At 40.9% G+C, this 26,676-nt stretch overlaps 1 protein-coding gene across 1 annotated transcript in view; it reads right to left on the bottom strand.

Annotated features, from left to right (window-relative positions):
* The window catches only part of sema6a (sema domain, transmembrane domain (TM), and cytoplasmic domain, (semaphorin) 6A), a 105,815-nt gene that overhangs the window by 60,123 nt on the left and 19,016 nt on the right, over positions 1–26,676 (bottom strand). The window contains exon 2 of the mRNA XM_085367417.1: positions 823–973. Coding sequence (XP_085223543.1) covers positions 823–922 — 100 coding nt within the window. The 5' untranslated portion in view covers positions 923–973. The remainder of the gene's footprint in view (positions 1–822; positions 974–26,676) is intronic.

Below are 26,676 nucleotides of genomic sequence, written 5' to 3'. Positions count from 1 at the left end.
GCCCACTTATTGTAGCTCGTGTGAGGGATTTTGTAATTTGGCTTTCAAAGCTTTTGTCATACGTCCCAGGAGTTTGGGGTCAAATGTCAACCTATGTGTCTTTGCTGGATAAGAAAACGCCACCGCAATTGTCAGCTGAGGCTCTCGTGTAACCATAAATTGTAGGCTAAAAATATGCTGCACTGTACCATGCAATCGTTCTATTGTTAGTGGCTTTGGATGAAAGCGCTTAGTTTGAATAAACACTGTGATAGAGGAGCGCAGGTCTATGTGAGGCTTTCTGGCCTGCGTTTCAGTTCCCTCGGACAGCGTTAAGCCCAAAGTGAGCACAGCAGGACAGGACAGGGAGAGACACATAGAGAATCAGCAGAAACAATGACCATATCTTTATAGCCTGCCACAGCATTTACACTATCACACACAGCATTAGGAGCCCAACAGAAAAATAGCGGATTATCCTTTGATGTAGGGTGGGCTCCATTTCAAATTCTGCCTTAAGTCTTTCGTTTTTGTGTGTGTAGAGGGGCTATCCTTGGGCGCCAAATTACACTCCATGCCTTCAGAATGCGTTGAGTGTAGGGGATGGTGGGGGTTGCTGAGGAAAGAAGTGTTGAGAGGGATGTGGACGAGTGAAAAAGGATAGAACAAGTGACACAGATATCGAGAAGGGGATTTGCGAAGTACAAAACAAAGAGGAAAGGGAAAAGAGTGCACGCAGAGAGCGAGGGAGGACTTGTAATGAGAGAAGGGACGGTGCTCAAGCAGAGAACGAAAGAAAGACATAAAGAAAGTGAAGAGAAGCAAGAAAAAGGATATACTTACAGTTGCCGTGTGAGATGCTAATAGGCTCACTGTCTTCGGGGAAGCCCGCCCCGGCTATTTGCAGTAGTGTGAAGTAGAGTAACAAGGCCTCTGACCTCATGGTCGCACCAACACTGCTGCTGCTGGTCCTCTACTAGAGATTTGCCTCAGCCTGTACAAAGAGAGGCAGAAGTGGTGGACAAGGAGGAGGTGGAGAGGGATGACAGAAGGGGAAGAAAGGAGGGAAAAAAGGAGTTTGTCAAACAGTGTTTTCAATTAACTCTTTCATAAATTCAGGCTTCTTGGGTTCTGCATGAAACAAAGTAATGAGAAAGGCTGGAGACTCGATCACAGGCAGAAACAGAAAGGAATTACCCAAAGAATTTTCACTCTACCAGATTTAGCTGTTTGTGCATTTTGTATGGCCCAATGCAGTGTGCCAGAGATGTATTTGTGTATGCAATTTTGATGACTCAAGTAAGCCACGATGGAAGCAAAACAAAATTAATTGGATTAGGGGTGGTGATATGCGTCACAGATCGATGTCAAGCAGAGAAGAACTCTGTGCCTCTCTCTCTCTCTCACTGACTCTGTCTGTGACAGGGTCTTAGTGAAGTGTAAGAGCTCTCGGTGAGATTAGCCTGCTGAGAAGTATCAGCAGCACCTGATAATGGAAAGGAATGGCAGGCACCTAATTTGCCACTTGTCTCTTACAAAGGTAGCAATCCCATGTCCTAACTCCTACAGGTTGATGACTTCTACGGACTCAATTACAAGTCTGGCTATTAAATATTTCATTTTCAGCACTGCTCTGGTTGGAGAACTGTTTCCATTATTTCCTATTCATCTTTTTTATTTTTGCATTTGGTCTCCACACGTGGTATCTGTTCACAGGATTCATCATTTCCATGCTTCACCATTCATCTCTTCTATTCCAGCCGAGCAATGCATGCTGATAGGGTTGTGCTGGGTTTCAAACGATGGGCTGTCGAGTCATTTGTTCCTCCTTTATGCAAGTTAGGGATGTATAGTATGACTCTGGAAACTCCCCCCAAACTTTTTATCCATCCATTGTCGATGTAAAATGAAAGTTGATTCTCAACTCTCCTCATTTCTTTCCAGTGTTTTCAAAAACAATTTTGCCAGACTCAAAATTTTGTCAAAGATCCACCATGTTGGTTACATTTTATAATCCATGAGAAGACAGCCACCATGAGGCTTTCAACCAATCAGGTTCAGCTTAGTGTTTGCATGATGTAGGAGGCTGTAGGAGAGGGAGAGTCAATTTTAATCATCTATTGTGGCACTGTCTAATACAGGAGTGAGCAATTCAATTCACCATGGGGCCACATGAGAAACTGGGACTGTTGTGGAGGGCCACAACCCTAAAAGGAACACAGTTCGGCTCATTATTAATTTTATCTCTTTATAAGCTTCTTGCTGAGGCCCTCCACAATAACCCCAGTTTTTCTTGTGGCCCCTTGGGAAAATTAATTAACCACTCCAGGTCTCGTAGCTTGGCCATTGATCTTCCAAAGCTGAGGTGAAGGGAGATCCCTCATGTGCAAAAACCAAAGACACTATACAAAAAGTGAACGTAACCATAGTTACATCACCCACTGGTTAGCGAGGCCTTTTTTGCAGCAATCATTTCTGGCGCTATGACAGATAAGGGACTGGGACTAGGCTAACAACTTGTCAAGCACAAGTCAGTAGCTAATTAACATATCCTGGATAATTCTCTTTCCTGACTCTTAGAATTACCATAATTTATAGAAAAGCCTTCATGTTCTATTCAGTATGACCTGAAATTAGTCATTTAGCCCATAAAGCATTTACTGAGGTCATAAAGCACAGGAGCCGTAGCCCTTTTCCCATAGACGTCTATACAACCAAAAGTCTTTTTGCAACCAGAGAAGTGGCCCCTGCTGGTCATTAAACACATGGAAATTTAAGAAACTTTCATTTTCAGACCTTTAAACCTTGTCCATCTTTTATATGGTCTGTGGTGGGGGAAAAGTGCAACTGTGGACATCATCATTTAACTTAAGTAATAAAAAACCTAGAAAACTCCACATGCTCAGCAAGTTAATTTTTCTAATGTAACTTATATGTGCCTGCAGAAGTGGATTTTATAGGAGATACCCTAAAATCTGTTGATGTAATGTCTTCATAGCACAAACCATGGCAACTGAGCTTTTGTTGCAGCAGTTTGTGGCAACCAATTACAACCATAAATCATCCAAGACAATTATTGCGTCTGTAATCTAATCAAGAATAAAGCATTTGATTTGCATAAAGCACCTTCTTTTTTTTTTCTCTGATGAAACTGCAGGGGTGAGGTTGCTGGGTAAATGGAGTAAGGGATGCTTCAGGGATGAAGAATTGAATAAAATAGTCGATTTCATTTGCTCCAGTCTGATAAAAGTTGTTTATCCCACGCTGTATTTTCATTTGCTATTGTATGTCCAAGGGGAGCACAAACTGTAGGGAGGAAGGGGAAAGAAAAAGAGGGAGAGGGGAGGGGTAGCTTTCTCTTTTCTTTGTCATGTCTCTCTCTCTCGCTCTCTCTCCATCTCCTGTTCCCCCTTTCTCTCTCCATGCTCCTGTGAATCTCATTCAGGAGAGGAATGAAAACACTATTCACTGGTAGAATCATTTTAACACTGAGGAGAATACCAATACTAAAGCCTGGATACGACCTTGATCTCACAAGCCGCTCCATTCCCCTCCCTCCTTTCTCACTCCCTGGTCTAGTCCTCTTATCCTTACACTCGTTTTTTTATGTACTACTATATTTTATGAAGGGAAAAAAATACAAAAACTGATTTTTCCTGCAGCTTTCCTTCATCATACAGTACAGGCTGACTGAGCTGAGCTTGCACTGCACACTGCGACTTTATACAAATTGTAAATAAAAATGGGCTTTTTCTACACAGTACAATGAACAACTTTAGAGGGCTTAAATGTATGTGTGGCCTGAGTTTTGACCCTGAACTCCTCCAGTAATTGACTGATTGATGAGCAGAAAGTGGCATAAGACAGAGGGGTTACCCTATAGGGACCTAACTCAATGGATGATGGATGGAGGCTGCACTGACCATGAAATCAAGATGTGAGCGCTGTACAGTAAGGAGGAATAACTATAATTGTATTTTTAGATAGGACCTAATTATGTCGGAAATACCTGTTTCTTCCACGTAGATCCTGTACTTGTATTTTTTTTTAAACATCAAGAGATTAATCATATGGTAGACATTTCTTTTAATCAGTGGACGCCTAAGGAGAGGCGCATCGTCCATCTATATCAGTGGGTTGTAAAAAACTGTTAGACAAACCATCTCACACTGCCTACTCTGATACACAAAATAAATTGAGCACAAAATGGCTTAAGTGAAACCCCTAAGACTTCCAGTGGCCCTTTCATTACCAGCTGCCACACATGAGTAACAGGAGGCAGCGGGACACAGTCTGTCTTTACCAAATTACACTCGTTCTATGGAAGAGCAAATTGCTTCCTTGTGTGAGAGTGTTACCGTGTGTGCCTTAGACTCTTATTTAAAATGTTACCTTTATAAAGTACTGTAGACATCTGTAAAGACGCGCGCAAACCGAGAACATCCCGCAATTCAAGCTTTGGTAATAAATTACCTGCTAGCAAACATCTGAATCGCACAGGTGGGAGCGTGTGGATTTCCTCTTTTGTAAAAGCTCTCGTTGACAAAGTGTCGTAAGAAATAAAGTGGAACAGTGGATCCCTTTGTCTCCTACTCAGGCTTTTAATAGCTAATAACATTTTGAGAACCTTAGCTGCTGCTCCTTTACAACTCCTGCAGACTTGTAGTGATAAAGTAGCACTTTGTGTGTGCGCGCGAGAGAGGGGGTGGAGTTAATCAAGCTGGATGTTGGCAGGAGGCCGCCAGCAGGTAATAAAAACACAAGGACCCCCCAGAATCCCTCGCCGTACCACATCATCTTATGAATAACAAACATGTGCATGCGGGCACATTCACGCTCAGTTGCCTTGTGGTGCGCAAAACTAGAAGCAGAGAGCCTGAAAAAACACACGTAAATCCCAGTGATAAAGCAATAAGCAAACGCATACATCTCGAAGAAGACAAACAATCACAGATGCAGGCAGCTACCCGTGGGGGCAGCTGACCCAAGCTGCATTACCTTTAACAATAAACAAATTAGCTGCCTAATTATGTTATTGCTGCTGTTGCATCAACATGTTAACTATGGTTGCTTGGAGCTTAAACATGAACACAATAACACACATTTATTATAAAGACAAGGTCAGCCAGAGTGCGCTTTAGGTGATGAACGGGAAGGAAATGTTGGGCAACATTTAGCTATAGGTTTGTTTGTCGGTCTCGTTAAATCTACAAGCAAACGTAAAGCACACAATCACACACCTACACACCTAGTTAGCCTTGACAAGGTCCCAAATGTTCATCTTCTGAAGTCCCCACTTTGCTAATTGCAGTGGAGTGAGAGACTGCCATTCAATTACATGTGGAGGAGACCGGCTGATGAAAGACTGATGCTTCTGAATTTGCTGGTAGCCCAAGAGAAACAGCAGCGACAGTCTGTTAGCTAAAAAACAACAATTTTGTTGAGAGACAAAGCCATATAGGAGGATTGTCTATCAGAAGAGTGTGATGTGAAATTGGTACAAAGCCATACAGCCTGAAGAGGGAAGCTGTCTGGGTGGGTGGACAGGTCCACAAAAAGCAGAATTTAACACAAAAGGCAGCTTTTTATTTTTGTTTCCTACATTTTGACCCAAACTGTGTGTTAGCGTTAACCAAGTGTAACTGTAGCGCTGTATGATCAGATAGGAGTTTATTTATGACAGCTTTGCTGCAATTGCTGCACACTCCTGTGGATACTCATGTATTTGTGTTTGATCGTTCGCACTTAACTTCACTTCACGGCCATCAGTCTGTACTTGAGACCTTGCCTTTGGATTGCTGCTACGTATAGGTGGATTTACAAGGCACAGCTTTACAGAACAGACCTCTTGTGTGGGTGTGCCTAATGTTCTCTCATCAGACAAATTGCACAGCAGAGATGATGATATTTTCAAACATCTCATTGTCATTACAGAGTATAAGAGACATTTGTTTTTGCAATTGGCTTTTTGATCATCTCAAGGAATGGAGGACGTGTTCCATATAAAGGTTTTAAAGTAACAGCTTCTGGTAAATGCTGTCTGACAGCTTTGATACGAGCGCAGTCTGCTTGTGTTTATATTTGGCAATCTGGGTAATGTCCACAGATTGGTTTTGAAGGTTTTACAGATGACAGGAATGCCAAAGAGAAGGGTAGCTTACTGGCAATGTGCTGGTACGTGTCTGTAATTATGGTCAGTCACCACATTTACAGCAGTTGCAGCCATTTGTATCTGTAATTGGAATTTCACAATATACATAATGGAGGCCACATTAGTATTCGTTTTATCTCTTTTGTGAATTTTCAGTAGTAATGAAAGTGTTGGCCTAATTACGTGTAGTCCTTTTGGAACTACTCCTGAAGAAATAGTTCCAAAGAAAATTGTTGACACATGTTCTGTGAAGAAGAGAAACTATTATGTGTGTGTGTGTTTTTTTTAAAAGTCATTTTGTGTTTCTGTGATTTGAGTCACCTGCAGTGTGCTTGGGTAGAGGCAGAAAAGTAAAAAGAGAGGGATCAAAACCTGGACAAATGGAATCAGAACTGACAAAATACCTCCAAACAAGAGATAAAGCAAGGGTTCAAACATTAGTAAAACCAGTAAAAAAAAAAAAAAAAAAAAAGTATGTCTGAGAGTAAGTAGTACCTTGTATGGTTGTTGCTTTTCAGAGTTGCTGGAACCCAATGAAAGCTAAAGTGATTTTAAAGGCGAATGAGTGACAGCAGGGTAATTCCAAAAACTTCAGAAGTTTCTGTTGTGTGACAATCTCCCAGCGTTAAAGAGAAGAAACAGGCTTTACACACGCGTGTTAACACAGCACAAATCACATCACCAGACCGCACTAAAACCAGACGCTTTTACAACACAGCCACAAAAATATCATATTGCTAAACCCCAACCGAGATGCCACTACTATCCACTATGTCACCTGTTCACAGGCCTGCTGGAAGAAATGCTGTTTGGAGGTGAAGTATGAAAGCAGATGAGAATCGGACCAGGTAGAGAAGGTTAAAAAGACAGACAGGTGAGAGCAATGCATTGATCCACCATATGGGAATAAAAAAAATGGAACACATCCAACCACCTAGGGCTCCCAAATGGGGAGGATACCTTGCCAGGTGTTTACCTTGTCAGTCCTGGCCTGATAATCAGAGAGAAAAGACAGGAGGAGCTGTCTGCCTGAACCCAAGAGGCCATGATAAGAAGAGCGAATGGAAAGAGAGTGAGAAGGAGGAACTTGTCTGTCTTTCTGAGACCAAGAGCCAAACTAGCATCCAATATAAACACACACAGACAGACACACACTAGCATGCATACTCCTACAACAATCCTTGAGCTATCAAAAAGCATACTGGTGTTTTCCTGTTCCTCCTTCGTTTTTCATCCCTCAGATGCTGCTTTGAAACGAATATCTGTATGGTGGTAATCCATCATGGTTTGATTATTAAAAGACAATGAAGTGGACATGAATGAAGCACCCTGTCGCTTTAGGCTCTTTATGGAAACAGAAGCCAAAATCCGAGAACGTCTCCCTTTAAAGAGGTGACGGATTGATTCTGGAGGACAGCCAAAGACGACTCAAAAAGACGAAGAGAGGGGGAAAAAAGGGGGAAAAGAGAGACAGGAGAACAGCATGGGAATAGAGAGGCAAAGTGCCAACTTGAAACAAAGATATTCAGAGACTGGTGATAAGTGCCTATCTTTATAACACTGCCTCTGTGATCTAACAGCTATTAGGCCTCGACATGCCTCTGTGATTCTTAATCATTAAAAACAATTATCTGTTGTGAAGCAATGGATATCCTTTTCCAGGACGTTTTCAGGACACTCTTCGTAGCAAATTACCATAGATATAGAAATGAGGAAAAAAGTTAAACCTAAAAGAGACACGAGGAAAGGAAAAGAAAAGATAGCAAAGCAGGGAGGGGAAAAGGAGGGAAGGTTAATGCGTGTTCACTGTCTGAGAACAATCCAAAGTAAACTGACATCACACCAACCTCGCCACCAGCACAAATCAGCAGAGGAGAAAGATGAGAAGAGATAAATACCACTCTACAGTGTTTGTGAAAGTAGGTCAGGAACTTGTTGGGCTGCTGGGCCAGAGATGAGCTTCCAAATTTACCCTGGAAAACCTCTAACAGATAAATGTTTAACCCTCAAGACAAATATATTAGACAGAGGTAGAGTTAGTTTAAATGCTAGAAACAAATGATAAAGGGAAATAGCGTGCATTTTACTGCTGACATGTTACTGTGCTGCTAAGAGGGCATGGCTCTAGCAATGGCAGAACTGGTCAGGCAGTTAGTGAATCCACCATAATACTGAGCAGTTGCAATGCAAACTTATTTTGCCATTTAAAAAACTGTATGTATTGTGTTTGAAATAATGCTAAATTCTTTTGTTTTTAGTGGAATCAACAGGTTTTGGGTGGGAAAAAAATCTGTTTTCTTTTCTTAGTTCATTTTTTGGCAGCATGGTGCTGCAGTAGTTAGCACTGTCACCTCACAGCAACAAGGTACCTGGTTCAAACCCAGCTGGCGTCTTTCTGTGTGGAGCAGGCATGTTCTCCCTGTGCCTGCGCGGGTTTCCAGGTATTCCTCCCACAGTCTGAAGACGTGAATGATTCCAAGGCCGATAGAGTGTGCAGAATAAAGCGCCGAATGAATGTAGCTTGTAGTCTTTGAGTGATCAGCAAGACTAGAAAAGTGCAAGTACACTGCAGTCCATGCCCTACTGATCAGTCAAGTCACAGCAGGCTTTGATTGCATGCAAGTTAACAGTCCATGCTCAGTGCAAATGAGGGCTGGCTTTTGCCAAAATGCACTGGATAATGACTAGCTATAATCTGGTGACCATTTAGTTTTTTATTACAAATTTTTACATTTTTCTGCTTTAGCAATTTCTGAAAACAGCCTATAATTTGCTTTGTATGCACAATAGCAAATGTTAGGATGCTTATAATATATATAATATTAATTAATATATCTGGTAGATGCCAGATAAACTTTTCCACCTTAGCATGTGAACATGTTCAGCATTTAGCACCTAACCTGCAGCGTCTTAACCCAGTGTCAGAAAGACTCTTGTTCTAAGTCTTGATTTATTGCTCTTTGTCAGGCCCACATAACAAGTTGCCCAAAATGTTGCCTCACTACCTCTCTCAGGCATAATGAAAACATTTTTTCCCTTATTACCATCATTCCTCCTTTTCTCGAATCTCTCTTTCTACTAATTATATCTCCAAATCTCCCTGAGAACAGCAGCAGAGAAGAAAAAGGTGAATGTGGGATGTAGGTTGCTCCTTTCCTTTGCTTCGTCTGAAAAAGACATTTATGAATCAAAACAAGACCCACTCAGTGACACACATTCAACCACACACACCCCAACACAAAGCCCAACGCACATCACACAAACAACGGCTGCTTAAGAGATCCCCCCCCTTCAAAAAAACAGGAGGTTACACGTTTAAATATCAGAGCTTTTTCCAGCCCTGTCAATCATTGGTTGTGACGATATTAGCAGGGCACCCTAATCACTCTGCAAGCAGCTGATACAGAGCTGTGTGGGCAAAGCAGAGAAAATTGCTGCTGATAAGGACATGCTTGGTAGCACATGGCCTTCTCTGTCTCTTTTGATCCAATTATCTCTTTGGTCTGAAACTCTTCTATCTCAGTTTCTTAATATTGCCTGTCCCTTTACTCTTAATATGTCTTGTAACATCAGGTCATTTTTTTGTCAATACACATAGTTGGTCATTTTGAGTAAAGATCAGCTGTCTGTGCTGTTAAGTTAAAACCTTGTCAAAAGAGCAAAAGCAGCCAAGCGATACCAACTGAGACTGAGGGAAGATATGTATGTTTTTTTTAAAAAAGAGTCAGAATGCCACTGAGCTAAATGCCACATTAACTCTATGGAGACAGATGCTGGAATGAGTGAAGTGGTGCCCTGTGGAGCAGCGATTGGGGTGTTGAAACTGTCACACGGCATAATGCGCATTTTACTTAGAAACTCACTTCATGAAGGCCAACTGCAGGGTGCCTTCAGGCACTGCTGCACCCTTTCATGCTATGCTTAGTCATAAAACAGACCTGGGACCTCAAGTCTGTAAGGTTAGTGAGTCAAGTAATGCTTTAAATTAGGGTGCCTGGGGTTGGAAACATATGACAACATATTTAGAAATGTGTGCCCAATACAGGAAGAACTAAATGAAACTCAGACTCTTGTCTTTAGTAAACATCAGCTGAGCCATCAGCAGGGAGAAGCATAACAGAAAAATCCATTTCTGCGGTACTTCCAAATCCAAAATGCATGAGCCCTAAAATGATTTTTTATGTAATTTCTACAAGCAGAAAAAAAGTTCACTAGGAGGAAGAGGGGAAAGCAGGATAAACTTGCAGCAATCCATGCATAAGTTTTCTGAGTCACAGCAGAAATTAGTGTGGGCATTTAGAGAAGAAGCTGAGGGACATTGTGTCCCCGGAGTATTTTTTCCCCCACAAATAAAAGAGGATGAGCAATCAATAAAACAATAGCTATATTCTGGCCCAAGAGCTGGATAGTTGCAAACCCTTTTCCTCGACAGGCCTGGGCTGTAAATGAGAAAAGTCTCAGAGTCAATATTCAACGACGGCTCGCTAAATGGTTTTTACTATGGTTATAAAAGGCTCAAGGAGATGTGGAGGAAAGAAATTCCATTTCTTTTCTCCTTTCTGGACCTTGACTAAATAAACAAAGTTGTAATCAATATGACATGTATGTAAAAAATCTAAAAATCCTGCATCACACATATCTGTGACTAACCAGAAAAAGACAAAGAATATACCACATATAAATTCATAATTCTTGTGGCCTTTTGTGTCGTTGTTTTAGATTGGCACATGCTTTAACGGTCAACCTATGCAGCTGTTTTTGTTGCATTCTTTCCCTCTGCTTGCAACTAAATGAGAAAAGCAGACACAGGATATAAGAGGGTGGCCTGCAGGGACTGAATAAGAGGTGTTATGATTTTCTGTTGTTCTATCCATCTGGTGCAGTTTTCACATCTCGCAGCCTCCTGCTTCTTCATAATAGGTGTGCTTCAGAGTTTTACGAGGTGTGATACAGTCTCTGTCAGTGCCTCATTGTGTACCTAATGCAGTCATCACTATATATTTCCATTCAGCACACTTTACAGCATGTTCAAGTGTTTTTTTGACAATCAATCCGAAGTTGTTTTTAGGCTATTGCAAGAATTCACAACCCTGTGCTGCTAACACTGGAACATCAACGTACACATATCATAAGTAATGGGTCCAAAGAAAGAAGCACATGCTGTATAAATGCCATGTAACCTTGTAAATGAGGCTGCTGGATAACACGTTATGTGCATCTGTTTCTGTCATAAAGCCTGCAAATGCACCTTGATTTAATTTGCTGATTTTACCATCACACAAAATCATTTCAGCTCTGTTAATGACATTTTTCTCGTTGAGCTTCCAGTTCATTTGATGCAGGTTCCATTATGCTAAGTGACTGAGTCTGTGTCCTCGCTGATAACTGACTGGCTGGCCTTCCGTTCCACAGCAACAGGCCTATCAGATCTGACTGAGCATGATCCTAATCTCTATTAAGGTGGCCACGGATCGGGAAGAGAAAAGCACACCGCGAGTACACATTCTCAGTCCTTTTCTAATTATCTGTCTCAGACATTTTCAGTCAGTGTCTGTATACCTTACGTTTTCTCTATCACTTCCCTGCACACCCCGCAACCAAACCCCAAATCCATCTTCAAAATAGAATAAAAACTCCTCCCACAGATGCTCGCTCTTTTATGACAGGAAACATATATTTATAATGGAGAATGGAATAAACTAAACACAATTATGGTCTGTGTTAGCCCGTGATATTGTGATACTGATAACAGAGTATCTTGTTTTGTGTTAGTGCATCATATCCAATAGCAATATGAATCATCTGTGATAAACCAGGACATTCAATCCTGCCGCAGCACGAGGCCGCAGTCACTTACTGACAACGCATTGTACCACAGTAGCTGTTGTATTGCCAATGTACAGAATGAATCTGTCTGAATTGTTATCTCCGCAGACCATATTGTAGGAGTGATGCAGCTCACATCCAGCTCTGTACTAATGAACGAAATGACAATGCTCCAGCAGGCAGATCACTGAGACATCCCACCAGTGTCCAAAACAAAATGTATGGAAATGAAATCTGTTACACAACACAGAACACCTGCAAATAGTTCTGAATGTTGTCAGTCTGCAGCGGAGATTGTTATTACTGTTTGTCAAAGGATGAGCTAACACAATATAACAAGTACAGTTACCAACTCTGACAAAGGGAAGACTTTTGAATGCTATTTTGGCTTAACTGCCAATAATGTACCCTGCAGGAGAACAGGATATGGATAAATGAGTACATTTATGCAAAGGAAGACAAAATGCCTTAAATGAAACACAAGGGAAGTGATATAACCTAGTAATCCTTTACAAACCACTGTCTATGCCTGTAAACCTGATGAGAGCCAGGCCGATCAGTGTAATTAGTGTGTCACTATGCCCACGCTGCACATGCTACTGTAGCTAGACGTAAGACACGTTTCATAACAAGATAAACGCAAGCTTGTCCAAAGGCAAGCCATGACTCAGTGGTAGCCCGTGGTAATGTAACATTTTTAATGTAAAATATAAAATGTGAACAAATATGTTTGTTTTTTATTTCTAGTCTTATAAAGTAAAGCATAAATAACATTTATTTTTATTCATAAAGCCACGCCCAAACTAGTAATGAGTTGCAAGTCTGCAAAAAACTTTTTAAAAAGCATCTTTAAGTTTGTGCATGCATTAAGGTTCCTACAATACTAGAATTTCAAACTCAATATAAATACACAGGAAAATACTCAATATAATTTTCTGGGTGAAAAAAAAAATTGTGTTGTCTGAGGTGTTGGTGTGCTTCTGGTGACTCACTGCTGACACTGTGTCTCAAATAGAGTTGGTTAGGCAGGTTATCGCTATCTCTGTCTACTTGCTGGTAGACAGAACTCAGCTGAAATCTTGGGCTTTAAGAAAGACCTTTGAGACACAAATTCTCCTGATATCTCATTTAATTAACACCATCCAATACATTTACAGATGGGAACCTCTCACCTTAATGTTACATTATTAGCCATTTTAGCTATCAGGTAATTGCTAATAGTTAAAACATTAAGGTGCCAGGTTAACATTTATAATAATTTCAGAGTTGTTAAATGGGGGGCTTTACTGACCTCTCAAATTTCCTCATACAGTTCATGTGTTCAGCTGCTAGAGTGAGGGGAGGGAGAGGAGTTGACACTGTTGCTAACGAATATTTAAGTCAGTTCAAGCACCAAATCACAAAAGTGGCCTCTAGGTGCTTTATATTGTAAGATAAACACCCTACAATAATACATTATTGTAATATCCACCAATTTTCTTTTTTTTCAGTATGACAGCCCTAGCATCCATGAGGGTGGATTATTACAAAACCACAGTAAACTCGAGGTATGTTTTAGGTTTCGGTGCATGTAGTATATTTGGGGTCTCAAATAACAGGTAAGAATTAACCTCTTACCACATGATCTGTGGATCCGTTTTTTTACTGGCAAACACATCCTAAAACTGAGAGCATTCGCATGGCAGGCGCTGAAGCAAAAGTTAATAAACACTGAATGCCAGCATTATGTAATGAGCTGTATGAATACTGGTGCCACAAGAGAGGTGCATTCTTTATAATGAGACCACAAAATCAATGCCGAGGAGACGCCGCGCAGCTCTGCAAGTTCATTTAGGCAGCAGGATATAAGGAAAGCCCTAGGATGAGAGTGAATCTAGTTAAAAATGTTATGTGATCAGCTCAGGGAGAAGAAATACAATCCTCCCAATGTTCCGATTGTTGCATAATCGTAATGAAAGTTTGTGTGGCGCTCTAAATGCCTGACTGGTTTAGAAGTGAAAAAGTACATATTGTAATGGAAGTAAGAATACATGCTGCTTTCTTTTGTGAGGTAATTTCGAAACAGATGAACACACGCAGTACAGCCACCTTTGGGTTCCATACTTGACAATGAAGAGGTTTTAAAAGAAAAGCTGCAATTCAGACGCACAGAGCTAAGACGTACTGTACAATGGTGTTTTTATAAAGCTGCTGGAACCAAGACTCACATCACGAGATTTCATATGCACAGTAATCATGCAATAATTACAGTGTACCATTACACTGAGCACTGGTTGTCTGGTTGTACTTCAGACTTCAAAATCATATCTAATTCGTATTTAAAAAGTGTCAAATTAAATCTGAATCACCTCCTTTCTGTTTTTGTAAGCATCAGAACACAATTTACATTTGCGCCGAAGTGTAATTTTAAGTATTGCATGAGCGATTAGGAGATGCAGCCCGTGCACAGGATCACATATATTGCATTCCCTGTCTCTGCCTTCCATCACAAATTTCAGCAAAGTGCAGATGACGGTTCTCCAATAAGTAATTTTCCATGCTATGTCAGAGCCTCTTTGTGATCACTAACTTCTTATATCGGCCGTGTCAAGCAATTTTTCTAATGGAAATGTTGCATTAATTCAGTGGCTCGGGCCATACATCATGCCTGTATATTTCCCTTGTGGGAGCTGAGGTGAACCAGGCCAGACAACGCTAGAGACTTTCTATGAAACCATACCACGCTATGTTTGGAGTGTCTAATGCATTTGTTCTTGGATCCAAAAAAAGGCCACCGTATCTGGGTGTTAGGATCACGATCACTAGATACTTTTGTCTATTCCCTAACAATACAGAAAAAATATGTGTGATCAAGAATAAAAGACAGATTTATTTAAGAGTCACACAAAGAAAAGCTAAGTATAATTTGCAGAAAACAAGTGCACATTAAACTAGAAGAAAGCCTGTTTACGCATAATTACGTGGAAGGTGGAAGATACAATTACTCTTTCTCTCCATTCTAGCTATTTTCTCCTTTTCACACCATAATTCACCAAGTGTTGTTCCTCTCAAGTGATAAAAGCTTCAACAGCCTACCATTTCACGCCTACAAATCCTGATTACTTTTTTTATTTTTTTTGGATGGGAAGTAGGAGGGGTTAAAACTTGCTTTTAAATCCGCCACCAAAGAGTTTAGAAGGAAACCTCAAACACGTGAACCTTCTGCTAAAACCCTCGACCGAATCTTTTGCCTTTCATCTGCAACCTTCGAACCTCTTGCGTTACCCCACTCAGGCAACTTCTAAAGATGTGCATTTACGACACCCTGCCAGCATAAAGGGCAGTACGGGAGAAAATAAAAGTGAGGAGAGCCAGAGTAAACCTCAGCCCTGAACTATTGTGCTCAATCTGAGTGATGATGAAGGATGGAGTGTGAAGACACCGCAGAGAGAGGCTGCAGTGATGGAGGGTTGTGAGTGTTTTTGAGACGTGGTTATGTGCTTGCCCTTGCAGGTGTTGTGTTACAGTCAGTTGGTCGGATGGTGGGCGTGCGCCTACCTGCAGTTCCCAGGTTTTTACACCGTGGGACACACAGAGGGAAACCTGAGCCAGTCGAGCCCACTCACCGTGATGCTAAGCTAATGCCAAGATTACTGCTTCCTTTCAATCAAAACCTTGAAAATAAACCTAGTTATTTCCCTCACTGCCTGATATCTTTGTCTACAGCTCTGTCTGCCTGACTGACTGCCAGACAACAAACTCTCAGCACAATCAGGTAAACCAGTTCCTCTTAATTATATGGTTTCAAACGTTCAGGAGAGTTTAAGAAGAAGTTTGGGGATCGGTTGCCGAGGCGTGCTAAAGAAGGGATGAAAAAAAGGTTCTTTTAATGTCTGGTTAAGCAGACATATCTATCATAGCTGTTTATCCAGAGGATGATGGGAGTTTGATGAATCATACGGAGGGGGGCTCCTTCTTTGTCTCAAACACTTTGAAGTTTGAAAGAGACAAAAGAGCAGCAAAGCTTTATCAAAGATGAATGATTGAGAGCGAGAAGACATTGATTTATGCCCGCAGTGCCATACCTGTACACCTTCATTTGTGCAGTATATGCTATTGCAGCTGACTGATGTTTTGACTCTCTTTAGGGGGAAAAAGTGTAAAAGTTTGGCAGTTAGGGCCATCATAGTAACGCCAAGATTTGCTAATTAGCACAAGGGAAAGTTCAGAGTGATAGAAGTGGAATTAGTTCAGTAACTTCTCATTAAACAGTGGATTGCACTTTTTTTTTTTAAAATGATAGTAGCAACAAAGGAAAATTTGGGAAATTACCAATTATGTTATTATGTTCAACTGGAAACTGATCATGATGAACAGCCAGATGATTAATAGTGTAATGGGGTTATTCCTCGGAAGTCCAGGAATGCCCTTTCATAGCAGTGCAATAGTTAGTGGGATCTGTTCAGACTCATTCATAGATCCAGGCCTTTTTTGCATGATTTTTTTTTTAAATCTGAAAAAGGAAAGTATTTTGACAATGAGCTGCTGAGAATCAGCCGTCACTGTAAAGTAAGCAAGTGAGCGGAAACAGAGAGCGCAGGATGTGTTCACGCTTTAAAGTTTTCTGTTGTTTTGTGACAGCACACCCTGCGGCCCACACAGCCTCTGTTACACTGTATAAAAATCTCTCCTTGGTTCCTGAAGTAAACATTAACCAGACATATGCACACCTACTTGTATACAGAGGTCAGGAGAGCGGTGGCATTTCATACATTTCATTGCTTACTCTAGCACATCGCCAGTACATACACAAACTAGCGGCCAGCAAATATAACTGCCATTTCTCCAGAGGTTTGTTCTATTATTGTATGTATCTCTGGGCGCATGTGTGTGCATTTCAGTATGTCTGCCTGTGTTTGTGTGTTTGTGCTGTAACCAACCATCTCATTTCCCCATAGGAGGACTTAGTCTGGCTGAGACTGCATCCTCCAGCACACTCGCATTAACATTTCATCCTGATTGTCTCTGTCAAAGTAATTCATCATCATCGACTAAAAGACTGGGACTGGAGCCTCCCTCGACTTCACATGTCTCTCCCCTCCATCTCCCTCCCTCTGTCTCCAGGTTTCCTCTTCATTCCCATTTCTGCCCCCATTTTTGGCTTTGCCTCTCTGGCTTTACCTCTCATGTCCTCTCTTGATGTTTCTCTATCTTACTCTGGTCCATCTGGCTCTTGAGATAAACGCAAGCCTGGCTCTCCTCACCCAGACAAAATATCTATAAAGATGAACGTAATCACAGTTTGGTTATTTAGTCCAAGTGACCCTCCTGTGGAACATTATCCATCTGTCAACCTCGTCTTTGCTTACCTCAGTCACTCCTCCTTTTTTGGGGTTTACTCCCCTCTTACTCGCCAGGGTTCAGATTGACAAACAGATTATATCCAGGGGAAAACGTGATTAATGAGTTTGTCTGAATAACGTAAATCAACCTAATGGAACTGGAGACACCAAATGAAGGAGCAAGAGGGAAAAAGAGATAGAGGAGGAGAGGGACAGGGGTTGCTCAGGGTTCAGATTTCCACTCAACTGAAATGCAAAAGCAGTAAGCAGGCCTCAGCTGCTGTCACACCGGCCTTTGAGGGAAACAAAGAGGAGGATAGACCAACTTTTTCTCCTCATCTTTCCTTTCTTTTGTCTTCTTACTATGAGTCCCTGGAGTACCCTGCCCCTCCCTCACATCCATCCCTCCACCCAATCCTCTCATCCAACCAGATATGATCCCGTCCAAACCATTACCACCAGCAGCACCACCACCATCACTAATCCAAGGACAGCGGCTGTAGCACCACGCACATGCACACACATGCTCACACACCTTCATGTGCACACAATCACACAGAAAACCTAAGAGACAGCACTTTACAGTCTGCTAGCTACAACAATGAAATCTGTGCTTTACTGACAGAGTCAGGACCCCTAAAGACATAAGAGGATCAAGTTGCTCATCCGGTAACTTAAACCATTTAACCATTTGTGCACTTAACTCCATTGACATGCAATTTTTAAACAGAAAACAATGCAAAGGAGATGTCTTGTCAAACAATGAGGCTTAAGACTCTTAACCGAAATGAATTTGGAGGACTTCTCGTTTGAAGAGACTTTAACAACCTTAACAGTTGAAAAGCTGCACTTTGTGTATTTCTTTCTAATATTTTAGAAAAAAAAAGGTGCAGGGACTTTTAAAATTGGCTTCTTTTTTTTTTGTCTTTGAAACAATAATAAACAAAAAAAAAAAACACACCATGGTGTGCTTGTGTAAATGCAAACTTTGTCTTTGTGTAATTAACTTAAAAGCTTAAGTGCTGCAGTCCGGATCCTCCACAACATTTAGTCTCATTGTTAAAGGAGGATCTACGGATTACTATTGTTACTTTAAAACTAAATCTGCAAAACAAGGCTAGTACAATGACAATGAGATAATTAGCATTAGACTTTTGGACTTAACCCGATAAAACACAATGATATACCTGTCTTGGACTAATTTTTCAGGCTTGTTTTTCTGTGTACATTTGAGTTCCTTCTTTTTCTAAGCCATTTTTAAGTGCTAAAACTATGTAAAATAAGTCCTTTAGTGTCAATCCATTCTCTTAATCTACTTTTTTGTAAAAGTTTTAGAATTTTTTTGATAAAAGATAAATAAATAAATCCCACAATCAGCCAATCCCATATCTTATGTAGTAAGTAACTGCAGGTTATAAATTCAAAAATGTAATCACACAATGCTGACTACAGGCAGGACTGCCCATTGTTTCTGATCTAAGTCCGATTTTACAGGAAAACTTTGACCAGAATAAATAATAGTCATTAGCATGTGCAAATAACATTTAACACTGCATGTCAAATCGTTTATTGTCTTTGTTTCTCTCTTTCGGGTTGTTAATTGGTAGTCCCTTTAGTTTGTGACGAACCAATTCAGTGCGACAGTCCAGAAGACTTCATTTTTCATTTTCATTTTTCTCCTGCAAAGATAAGCCATCTGTGAAATGATACTGTAGAGGTTCATTCTCTCGTGGCATATTAATGTGATGAATTAAAATCCCACACTGACAGGTAAGGATGGAATTACAATGGATGCTTATGAGGTGTTTTAGTGGTTGTATGATGGTAGATTTAACAAGAAGGTCCAGATTCATATCGCCACTTTTAACTATATTTAATCGGAAGGACACACGTATTATTGGAATTAAGTAAGCAAACAGGAAAGCGGGATTTGTGTCGAATGTTATCTGCAGCTGAAGCAAGTGAGAATACTGTGTGACCAGCAGCTGTCTTTAATTAAAGCTTGTTCAAACGAGTTCCTCTCCTGGGGGGGGTTAGAGCAACAAGCAAGTAAAAAGAGACTCAAAGTCTGTATCCTTCTGTCATGTTGAATCCAAGCCATTACTGTAAAATCAATCACAAGCACACAGAGGTGTGCCTGCTTCTGACATGTCTGCAAAAGAACACAGACACGTGCCCTTTGACACCATTTCTACATCTGTCAAAAGACCGAAACTGACAAGTGAAGTGTTGTCAAACTGCGGCTGGGGAGCAAAATAGCCCTTCTGAATTGCTAAGGGCACTGTTGCTACCTTGGTGACCAATGGTAGCGCAGCTAATCCCCTCGTGCTGCAGCAGCAGAGCAGACCGCAAGCATGCACAGAAGACTCAGACGAGGTCGGCTGAATGAGGTGAAGGAGGACAGAGGTCTAAGGTGATAGGTTTCTTTATCCGGAAGTGATAAAGCCCTTCAACCTAAATTCAAAAGGAAGTAATTACACTTAATTTTTTACTCCAACACAGAAAGCCTGCGTCACTCGCATCCTTATGGCTTATGTTCAGTACAAAAAGGTAATAGTTCCTAGAACAAAAAAGAAAAACATTGGCAGGTAACATAATCCAGGCCACAATTACCTTGCCTAACAAACCATAATTGGAAAAACAAATTAGTAGTACATAAATGTAATTTCTAGGGGACAGGGGTTGGATGAGGGCCACAGGACTCACAGAGCTGCATTCTCTCTAATTACATTTGACTTTATAAGTGTACATTAAAATGAATTTAGTACACAGTATTAATCCAAATGGAATAGATAATCTAGAGGGCATACAGATATAATCTCGAGACATGTCATTTCATTATGCTCAGTGATGTTACAGTTTATCAGCTACAGTAATGGTAGTATTGTTCTGTGGTAAGAATCAGAATTCAACCAACCCCATCTGCCTTTCATTTTTCAGAAAGGCTCAAGGTAAAATTACCCCTCAAACCAGAGGCTGAAGCAGTTTCAATAAATTGGCATACAAATTACAACCAGAGCACATCACTGGGCAAGAACCCAAATACTTTTATTTGCAAAACTAAGTGCCCTGGTGGCTGTGTTCACAAATATGAGATAGATCCACATTTCAACAGAGCAGTTTTCTTGTTGCTTTCCATTCAAGTGCAACAACAAGACAAGTAGTGAGGGCAAGTCGGAAGTATTGATGTTGTGTAAAAGCAATGCAACATTACGTATTAAGAAAAAAGCCAGTTACTGTTCATGTCTTTTTTTACTCTGTGTATTAACACCCGATACGCCTTCAGATTACAAAATTGCCAGCCCCTTCTATCCACAATTATAAACTCCTGTGTGTGGATTTGCCAGTTTAAAAAGTTTAACTGCTGTATTTGCATCTATAGCTGGTGCTATAGACTAGAGCTAAAGAGATGCAACAACAACACAAGCTAATCCGTGCAATGTGCCACCGAGGGGTTTAGCCCTGGGGAGGGACTTAGAAAAGAGAGAGGGAGAAGGGAGGGGGACTTAAAGCAGTCATTGTCCCTCTGGGAGCAGATTAACTATTTTAAAAGCAAAGGTGACGTCTACTGCTGGCTCGCCCACGTTCTGAAACTCTGTGTAAGATTATGGTCCCCCTTCTCTTTGTTTACCTCTCCTTTCCCTACTTTAGCCCTGTAGCATCTTTTGCTCACTTTCTGTCTTCATCTTTCTCACCTCACACTCCTTTATCATGTGCACAGGCTTTCTTTTAATCAAGTAGGAGACAGGCATATGCTCACTCAGAGCGACAATCAGAAATGCCTGTTTCAGGAGTGGAGCCAAGGCCATCATGAAAGCACCGGGTGCACAGGGAAGACTGTGCCGATTAAAAGTTATTATGCCACTGCAATGCCACCAATGTGTGAATTGGGTTGGGTGAAGGGCCATGGGGAGGGCTCTGTCCATGGGGAGCAGCACAAATGTGCAATGAGAAAAAGGGGAGTACACAGGGGATGACGCGACTTGAGAGAAGAGGGAGGAGAAAGTAGGGCACGCAGGAGCAGACTTGGGTGTAAATATAAGGGTTTCTTATGAATGTGTGGAGAATGATCAGGGGTAAGGAGATGAGGCACTACAAATAATCTACACAAGGGAGTAAAGAGATAAGTGCTAGGCTATAGAAGGCGGAGGCGAGGGGGGATTTTGAAAGTAGAAGTGAGAAAAGAGAGGGCACTGCTCATGGGATATACTCCTGTTTACTTAAAGGAAAACAAAGACTGGCACTGAAAAGCCTGGCATGGAAATACAAATAAATCCCCTCTTGCCACCAAAGTCTTTTTATTGTATAAAAAACTGCATTTGGCAAGGGAGAAGTAAAAAGAACTTCACTCCAATTATTACATTTCTCATGCCTTTTCTTTCTTGAAATATAAGTGTTGTTGAGTGTATGTATTGTAATAATTCGCAATGGAGTTGTGTTTTTCTTTCTCCCCTTTCACAGCAAACCAGTCCCCCTGTGTGATCTGCATAATGCATGAATCCTCTGCGTAGACTGTCAAGGGAAACACAAGGCACAGGAGCAACAATAGAATAGAATAGAATAGAATAGAATTCAACTTTATTGTCATTGCACATGCACAGGTACAGGGCAACGAAATGCAGTTTGCATCCATCCAGAAGTGCTTTAGTGATATAGATATATTACAATATATATTAGCAATAATATAGATATGTGAGTATATTACAGAAATGGGTCTATTATGGTATGTTATAATGTACACGGTATGAAGTATGTTGTGAATATTCTATAACTATAAGTATGTACAGGCTGTAGTGAGTACAAGCTATGTACAGGATATGAACAGGATATAAATATGAAAAACTATACAGAATATGAAATAAATAACTTTACAGAATCTGGGATATACAGCTATACAGAAATGGGAACTATGCAAGTTGTAAACAGTTGTAGGATTAAAAATTATCGAATGTACAGAATGATTATTTACACAGAGCTATACAGTAGTGCAGTTAAGATAAGTGAGGGTGTAGATAGTTTCTACAGAGGCTATATAAAGTGCTAGTGGTTGTGAGTGGTGGTTCAGTCCATGTTATTATTGTGTTTGAGGGTACAGTTGTCCATTGTGGGTGTGTGTATGTTCAGTCTATGAGTTTAACGTGGGTCAGATGTCAGGAGGCAGAGTTCAGAAGTCTGACAGCTGTGGGGAAGAAGCTGTTCCGGTACCTGGTGGTCTTAGAAAGCAAACTTGATGTATAATATGTAGTTTAATGAATTATTACATAAGCCCCTCAGTGCTTTCCTTGAAACTGTAGGAGTCCTGTTCTTTCACTATATAAAGACATCCTACCAAAAGTATTCACCGAGAAGAAACATCCTGTTGATACACTCCAGCACTCTAGTAAATGTGAATACCCCCTGAGCACACACACACACACACACAGATGCACACACTGAATGAACATGCTGCACATGAACGCACATCAAGGCCTTTGTGTCACTGGATCTGTCAATCTTCTTCTCATTTTTCTCCTCCTTTTTTCAGTTTACTCAAAAACACACATGTACACACACATCCAAGCCAACACAATTCAGGTCCGTCATAATGAGGCCATCATGATGAGGGAAACACAGAGTCAACAGAGAGCCATTCATAGCACAAAGCCGCGGAGTCTCCTCAAGTCTCTGTGTGGAGCTAGCTCCAGTGTGTGTGTGTGTGGCTGCCAGGCAGGGTGGGCCCCAGAGGAGAGGCTTACATGGCATGACCTCAGCAAGAGACTTCCCTCCTCCAGGCCCTGGCACTCAAATGTACACCCATGAACACACACACACACATAGATATATAGAGTGTTCCCAGCATTCCTGGCAGCACCAGTCCAACCAGAGTCTGCCATATCTTTTAGTAACTTCTTCTGATGATTTCCTCTAAGTCTCCCTGTACAGCCGTGATCATTCTTATATCTGGTTTTATTCCACTGGTAGCTTTAGTGGAAAAAAAAACTCTTAAAGTTCAATAAAGATGCACCATCTAGTCCTCTCAAAAACATTTTCTAAAAAGGTCTTGATTTTTTTCTTCTTCTTTTTCAGTGCCTTGAAACTGTGAAATTAGCACAAACACAGGGTATGCCAGTTTCACTCAGTGTTCATATCAGTCAGATCTTGCTAGCCCAGTGGTAGCAAGAGCATTGGGTTTGTAAGGACGCCAAATGTTGGTCAGTCGCCTAGACCATCAGGCAGGCGGTTAGCGAAAACAAATTTTTCAGCTTTTCGACAACATCAAAATTACAGTTTCTGTTGGTTCCCACTGGTAAACCCTCAGATCTTCTTGTTGTAGAGATATTTAATCAAAATGGACTCGTAAGAAGTAAACAGCCATCATTCCATCTTCTTCCACTTATCAAGTTCAGGGTTAGGAATGGGCTGGGGCCCATCCCAGCTGTCACAGGGCGAGAGGCAGGGTACTCTAACTCTGATGCATAGACAACCATTCACATTCAAATTTACACCTAGAGCCAATTTCCTAACAGGCCATACAAAATAAAATATTCTTTGGATTTCTTTACGTTTTAGTCAGTGCAAGGAAACTGTACGGAAGCTATGTTATTTATAACAAGTGAGTTACATGCTCAGCTTTAACAAACAAAACAAGAGATTTTTTTGTTATTTCATTCTATCCAATGTGGACATTTTTTTATTTTGTCCACATCCAGTTTGTCATGACTAAGTCCACTTTGTTTATTATCTTTCCAACATCCACCTTACATATAATGCAAATCATTTCCTCTGAGCTTGCGCTAAGGGCAGAATCCCAGATTTGCATAACTATAGCAAGAGATGTACTATACTGCACATTGCTGCTGCATAATTCATCTACATTGCAAGACATAATTCCAAGAAAACCAAATATTAGAACTCTGAAAAGCAAACGAACGGATAGTAAGAATGAGTTGCCTCCATATGCAATGGCATGGAGACACTTGCGAAGTTTTAAGGGGGAAATACAGACCTCGGTTTAAGGACAGCCAAACTTTCTCGTGTATATTTAATGTGAAAAACCATATTCTCCTCTCCCCCGTCCACAGTGTCATCACAAAGTTAGACCCGAATCGAGTTTGAATGCGGTGATTTTTCATGCTTTAAAATGAAGACCCGCTGCCAAGAGCGCACAATTAAAATTAAGTTTGTGTTCAGATGACAGACGTTGAGTCGTCATGCTAACAAACTGAATGAATTATAGATCGCCTGCATCACCCCACCCAGAGTCTATCTCTGCCTCTATCTTTCTCTTTGTCTGTCAAAATGTGATGAGCTAAGAAACTTAAGAAGCAGCTTTGGGTGTGAAACTGTATCCCTCTCTGGGGGTTTGAGCCATTTTGTTGAATTTGCATCTTAACAACCTTTCTGAGTAATTGAAAAAGTGGTGTCAGAGCCCAGAGTCTTGATCTCTGATATGGTAATTATCTTCCATTTATGCCAGAGACTTTCAGGGAGTCCTGAGATCCAGAGGCAGCAGCTGTCTTTGAGGAAAAAGCGTAATGACCTGCATATGTCTCCTTCTTTTTGGGAGCTATCAAAATGCATTCGGTTGGGTATTTTAATCTGTGGTTGACATCTCTGATTATAAGATCCAGTAAAGTTGTCTAATCTTCTAACAGCAATGGAAGGAAGGAGGTAGGGATTTAAAAAATGGAGGGATGGGGATAAGGGTCTGAGGATAGGGGCAGACCTTTCATGTGGTTTTACCCCACTCTAAAATGGGTTCCAGAAGCGAGCATGCTGCGTACACACAGCACTTAAGTCTAAGCTTTTGATCATGAGCTACTGGTTTGGTTTGGTGTGCGTGTATGTGTGCTGAAAGATGCATATGAAGATCATTAATCAGTGACACCGCTCACACGTGCAAGCACACACACGCACACAGTGAGAAAAACCATCAATTCCTTTGTTTTTATTTAGGTTATGTGGTAAACTGAGGAGAAGCTGGAATATGAGCTGAGGATAAGAACTCAAATGAGGCAACGCAGAAGTGCGACTGACTGAAGCACACGAAAAGCCTTGAAATCAGTACTTTGTCGTACATTCTTTAATGCTACAAGCAATTAACTGCAACAAAGCCTTTGATGCCAAACTCTTTGCAAAGATGCAGACTAAAATGTCCACAGACTCTTTACTGTCCCACACGAACAAGTGTTTAATCTTCCCAGATGCACCTAAAACATGACAGGTGACATACATCAGCTGCCTGTTGTACTGCTGTAGGAACCAGCAGATTTTATCATCCTATTCAGCACCATCTTTCAACTGTACCTATGGATGCCAATGCTGCAAAATGTCAAAACAAATAGCTCAGAGGAACTACTTCAAGAAAGAGACGTCTCACAGATGAATCTGCTTGTCTCGGGTAATATAAACATCATACTCAGCAAGGGTGCGTGGATGTGTGTGTCTGTGTTGACAAGCAGACACATATATGTGTATATATGCTACACATAACATAGACGACTCCCACACATTGTATGATATTTGAAAAGAAAAAGAATTTCATCCTAGTGGAAGAAGCAACAGTGTAATATCAGGCGAGCACACGTGAAAAAAACAGCAACAGAATCAGTAAATATACACTTTTTAATTGTGTGTGCTTGACCTGCTGCGCTGCATATGAGTCAACACTTTCTCTCAGTCACCTCAATCACTGGATTAGCTTCAAAGTCATTTGTCAATTAAATTGCCCTCTTTTGAGAGCCGAGTCCAGCCACAAATCATGTTCAATTGGAGAGGGAGAAATTATGGTGGTGAGAAGGGAATAGGAACAAATTAAATGATCCTTGAAACCTTTGTAGCTCCAGTTCTCTGATTTATCCTTTTTATGCCTTTAAGATAAACTATTGGCATTAGCTTCATCGGCTGCTTTTAGCAGCATAAATGCATGAATATAGATTGACTATTGGTGAAGGTGAAAAGGCTAAAAGCCTCATAAAATTGCTAAATGAGAAATGATCAAAAGAAGAGTTTACTTTTTTTTTTTTTTTTTTTTAAAGTGCATTTTTCTTCTTGCAACTGAAGGTTTCCCTCTTTACGTCCTGTGCAATGTCACCGTCACAGCCTTGGTGCTAATTACATACAGGACATTATCCCTTGGTATACATGTAAGTCTTCCTCTAAGTCCCAATCAATACAGAGTTTGTTAAAGAGCCACTAATGTCCGTGGCTCCATGCTTCGCAGACACTAACGACCTCGCTCTGGATCAGCCACGACAGCTGAAGACACCCAGCACACGCTGCAATCAATACTTTCTCATACTGGCTCAGTCTTTAGCTCGCTGTCAATCTCACCATCTGTCTTACTGCCTTCGTATCTCTTCTTCTTCTGTTACCAAAGGTGTAATCTCTCCCCCCAATCATTTTCTATACCTCCTATCT

Source organism: Diplotaxodon limnothrissa, linkage group LG12 (genome assembly GCF_057381915.1).
Source record: "Diplotaxodon limnothrissa isolate DT_005_m linkage group LG12, D_limnothrissa_male_GT1.1, whole genome shotgun sequence".
NCBI lineage: Eukaryota > Metazoa > Chordata > Actinopteri > Cichliformes > Cichlidae > Diplotaxodon > Diplotaxodon limnothrissa.
Note: the sequence above shows the minus strand (reverse complement) of the source record. Positions and strands in the feature narration are given on the sequence as shown.